The sequence below is a fragment of the Sarcophilus harrisii genome, chromosome 2, assembly GCF_902635505.1.
Source record: "Sarcophilus harrisii chromosome 2, mSarHar1.11, whole genome shotgun sequence".
NCBI classification, from domain to species: Eukaryota; Metazoa; Chordata; class Mammalia; order Dasyuromorphia; family Dasyuridae; genus Sarcophilus; species Sarcophilus harrisii.
In genome coordinates this window covers 245,449,465-245,453,562 of record NC_045427.1, presented here as the reverse complement: position 1 = coordinate 245,453,562, position 4,098 = coordinate 245,449,465, and the positions used below count along the sequence as shown (strand labels likewise).

Genomic DNA, 4,098 nt, shown 5'->3' with positions numbered 1-4,098 from the left:
TGGAAAACTTGGTGATGAAGAGATGAAATCTCCATAATCTCTGGAGTTTCTTTTAATCAGTCAACTAATCAATCAAGGAGGATTTATTATGTACCTAACTACATATCAGGCATTGCGCTAAGTTCTTCAATTGACTGGTATCTAAAACTTCCGAATCACAGAAAAAATACATTTACTCATTTTTCCATGGTGGAAGTTTTTTCTTTCTTCTGCCTCACCTTTTATACAGAGGTTCTTGATGATTCTATCTCCCTATTCAGAAGCCAGCAGATTGATGAGTCCTGATGAATTGAATCACAGAGAAGAGATCATAAAAAAGGGAAAAGGATCCACATGTGCAAAAATGTAGCAGCCCTTTTTGTAGTAGAAGGAAATGGAAACTGAGAGGATGCCCATCAGTTGGAGAATGGCTAAACAGGTTATGGGATATGAATGTTATGGAATATTATTGTTCTGTAAGAAATGATCAGCAGGATTAGAAAGGCTTGAAGAGACATGAATTGATGCTAAGTGAGTAGAACCAAGAGAACATTGCACACAAGATTATACAATGATCTGATGGACGTGGATTTTTTCAATATTGAGGTGATTCAGACTAGTTCCAATGGTCTTATGATGGAGAGAACCATCTGCACCCACAGAAGGGACTGAGAGGACTGAGTGTGGATTATAACAAGTCTTTTCACTTTTTTGTTCTTTGCTTGCTTTTTGTTTTCTTTCTCATTTTTTCCCTTTTTGATCTGATTTTTCTTGTGCAGCATGATAATTGTGGAAATATGTATAGAAGAAGAATTGCACATGTTTAACATATTGGATTACTAGCCATTTAAGGGAGGGGGTAAAGGAAAGGAGGGAGAAAAAAATTTGGAACACAAGGTTTTGCAAGGGTGAATGTTGAAAACTATCTATACATGTGTTTTGAAAACAAAAAGCTTTATAAAAAATAAAATAAAATAAGATTACATGATTCCACAATCATGGGAGTTAGGAAGATTCTTCTCTTAGGGCTGAGTTTGATAAACTCTAGAAACTTGGATAAGAGAAGACCAACTTTGGGTCTTAGGCTAGATATAATGCGAAGAGAATTGAATTTGAAGTAGAGGACCTGAGTTCAAGTCCAGACTCTGTTATTTTCTACCTTGTAACCTCAGATAAGTGACCTAACATATTTTGGTCTCAGTTTCCTCATCTATAAAGGAAAAACTTTATGAACTCTACATAAACTCCCAGCTAAACTGTAAATCTATATTCTATTCCTTTCTATTTCCTTTCTATTGCTCTTCCTACCACTATTCCTATCCACTCCAATCCACTTTATACCAATGTCTAATCTTTTTCTACACCCATATCCAACCATCTAGTGGTATCTCTTTGCTTAAATTGTCTATGCCTGCCTTAGTAAAAATCAAACTTTTTTGCCTGGCATTTGAAGTCCTTTTAATTTGTTACTACTCTGTATTCCAGACTTATCTCATGATCACTCTTTTCCACTATCTCTATAATTCAAATCAGACTACTCTTACCTCCTCTCTTGCTATTTCCTTTATGAAGGAGATCTTTCCCTGATCTCCTACTACTCATGACTTTTTTTCTCTTAGGACCTGACATAGAGTTCTATACTTAGCACTTCTCTAAAAACAAAAACAAAAACAAAAACAAAAACTTGTCATGTATTAGTGTGTATTAGTTATCTGTATTAATTTTTATCCCCCATTAGACTTAGCTCTACGAAGATAGGGTTCCTCATGTTATCTGAATATTATATCTCTCTCCCAAATGTTTAGTTACAATACTCTGCACACAGAGACTCTTAATGAATGCTTGTAGAATGCTGAAATCAGCATTTCAATGAAATGAAACCTATACTTCTAATTAAACATATCACGATTTTTCAGATGAGGAAAAGAACCAGAGAGGGCAAGGTCAAGTTATAAATTGACCCAAGGTCTCCTTTCCCATGGTAAGGGTTTTATCCTTTATATACCAGAATGGTGTTAGCCCTCCCCCTCCCATCCCATCTCCCTTCACTTCCAAAGAAAGAACCTCTTTGGGGCCCTCACACCTTGAAAGGCAGTTTTACTGGCACCCAGAAGAGGGGCAGGATGAGGCAGGACAGGACTGGAGCCTAAAGCAGGTCAGTTGCAATGGAGAGGAAGCTCAGTTCCTTTCTGCCTCCCTCTCCTCCCACCTTTCCCCTAACCCAACCCAGCTCTACAATGTCCATGGCAACTGGAAGTCCTCAGCACCCAACGGGCAGCAGTGAGTAGCCTCAACGTTCTTCATATATTTCTGAGCCAGGAATATTGCAAGTCTTTTCTGTTGGGCAGGAGACAGGTCCTCCCCCACGCTCCAGGGGAAGTCTGGGCTATGTGGGTGTGGGGAGATGTTTTGGTTCCCCCACCTTAATTTCTTTCTGGACTTAATGATCTTAGTATTATAGTTCTGCAAAACAGTCAAGCACCATTCGCCATCCATGCAATATTTCTGGCACACGGCAGCCTCTTGCTCCGGGTTAGCCGCCTGCAGCCAGTGTTTCACAGCCTCCATGGCCTCCTCGGTCATCACCCTGGGGTACCGGTACTTTAACAGCTTCAGCAGCAGGTAGTTGCCTCGGTTGCCCTCCAAGTCGATCGCGCGGGGAGCCTGATCGTTGCTGTTCTCCGAGGAGAGAGCCTCCGTATTGACCACTTCGTCCAGCGTGCGGCGGATGATCAGCACCGGCCCAGAGTAACAGCACAGCTGCTCGGCCACGTTGAGGTTGAAGTGCTCCCGCACGGTGCGTTCCACCAGCCCTTTGCAGAAGGTGGGCAGCACCTTCAGGGCCAGCGGCATCAGGTCGTCGAAGGGAGCGTCCAGCACCAGCGCGCCCAGCTGGGGGTAAATCATGGCAGCCCACGTGGCAGTGAAGGTGCCGATGGACCAGCCGTAGATCACGACGCGCTCGGCTGGAAAGTTCAGTCGGTGCAGAGCGTATTTGACGACCACGTCCATGGCGTTGGCGTCATTCTGCGGCGAGGGGTCCCCGCTACTCCCGGCGAAACCCGGGTGGTTCCAGCCCAGGACCGAGTAGCCAGCCTCCAGCGGCGCCGCGAGGCAGCCCATCTCGTAGAAGCCCGCGTTGCCCTCGCAGCAGATGACCAGGTGCAGGCCGCGGTTGTGCCTTCCCGGCTGCCTACGTCTGTCCATGAACATGGTGTCAATCTCGTTGCCGTCACAAGCCTTCAGCTTCGCCCGCTGTCCTTTGTACTTGTCCAGGAGGAGGGCCTGGCCCTCGAGCAGCATCGGCAGCAGAGCCTTAGTCGTGAGGAACATGGAGCCGGGATAGACGAGCCAGCGGCCCAGCGAGTGTGCCAGTGCGTAACTGACCAGTTGGTGGGGCAGGTCCCGAATCTGGTTCAGGAAATGGTTCTGGGAGCCGTTGCTGCTGCCGTGAGGAGTCGCCTGCATCAGCCACACGTCCGCAGCAGCCCCCGCCTCACTCAGAGCATTGCTGTGGGTTCTGACTTCATCCCAGCGGAAGTCCACCGGCCAGCTCCTAAAATCATTGTAATTGTCGATGATTAAAGTTTTAAACACGTGCCCAAGTGCCTTGGCGAAGCAGTTCATGCACATAAGCAGCAACGGACAGGGGCTTCCATAGCGGGGTAGGGAGAGGGAGGAGTTTAGGGACGGCAGGGGGTAAGTACTAGGGCTAGGGAGGTTTGATGAGGCAGGGAGGGAGTCTATAGAAGCCCCAAGGGACCGTCAAATGTCAGGCATCACCCTGGAAGGGGCGGTTGAATGGCTGGTCGGCTTCCATGGTTTCCATTCTTTGCCGTTCTCCCCCATCTCAGAGTAGATGAAGCTCTGAGCCCTCCCGACCGCCTCAATCCCCTTATAGGGGCTGCCTTTGTGACCTTGCTGACTAAGTCATCAGTCGGAGGAGTCTGAAGGGATAGTGATGATGATGGTGCGCTTTGTGAATTTGCATTAACCCACAGCTGGTCAAAACAAAGAAAAAAGAAGGCAACATGGGAGTTCTGGGGCATGAGCTTCTTGAAGGTTTGGGGCTGGCTCATAATGCAGCTTCAAAACAGGTCACTCCTTTTAATTCACAGT

At 46.4% G+C, this 4,098-nt stretch overlaps 1 protein-coding gene across 1 annotated transcript; it reads right to left on the bottom strand.

Moving 5' to 3' along the window:
- Positions 1-2,050: 2,050 nt before the first annotated feature.
- Positions 2,051-3,871, bottom strand: ABHD16B (abhydrolase domain containing 16B). The gene has a single exon (XM_031951812.1). The coding sequence runs from the start codon at positions 3,610-3,612 to the stop codon at positions 2,212-2,214; it is 1,401 nt and encodes a 466-aa protein (XP_031807672.1). The 5' UTR covers positions 3,613-3,871; the 3' UTR covers positions 2,051-2,211.
- Between the last annotated feature and the right edge of the window lie 227 nt (positions 3,872-4,098).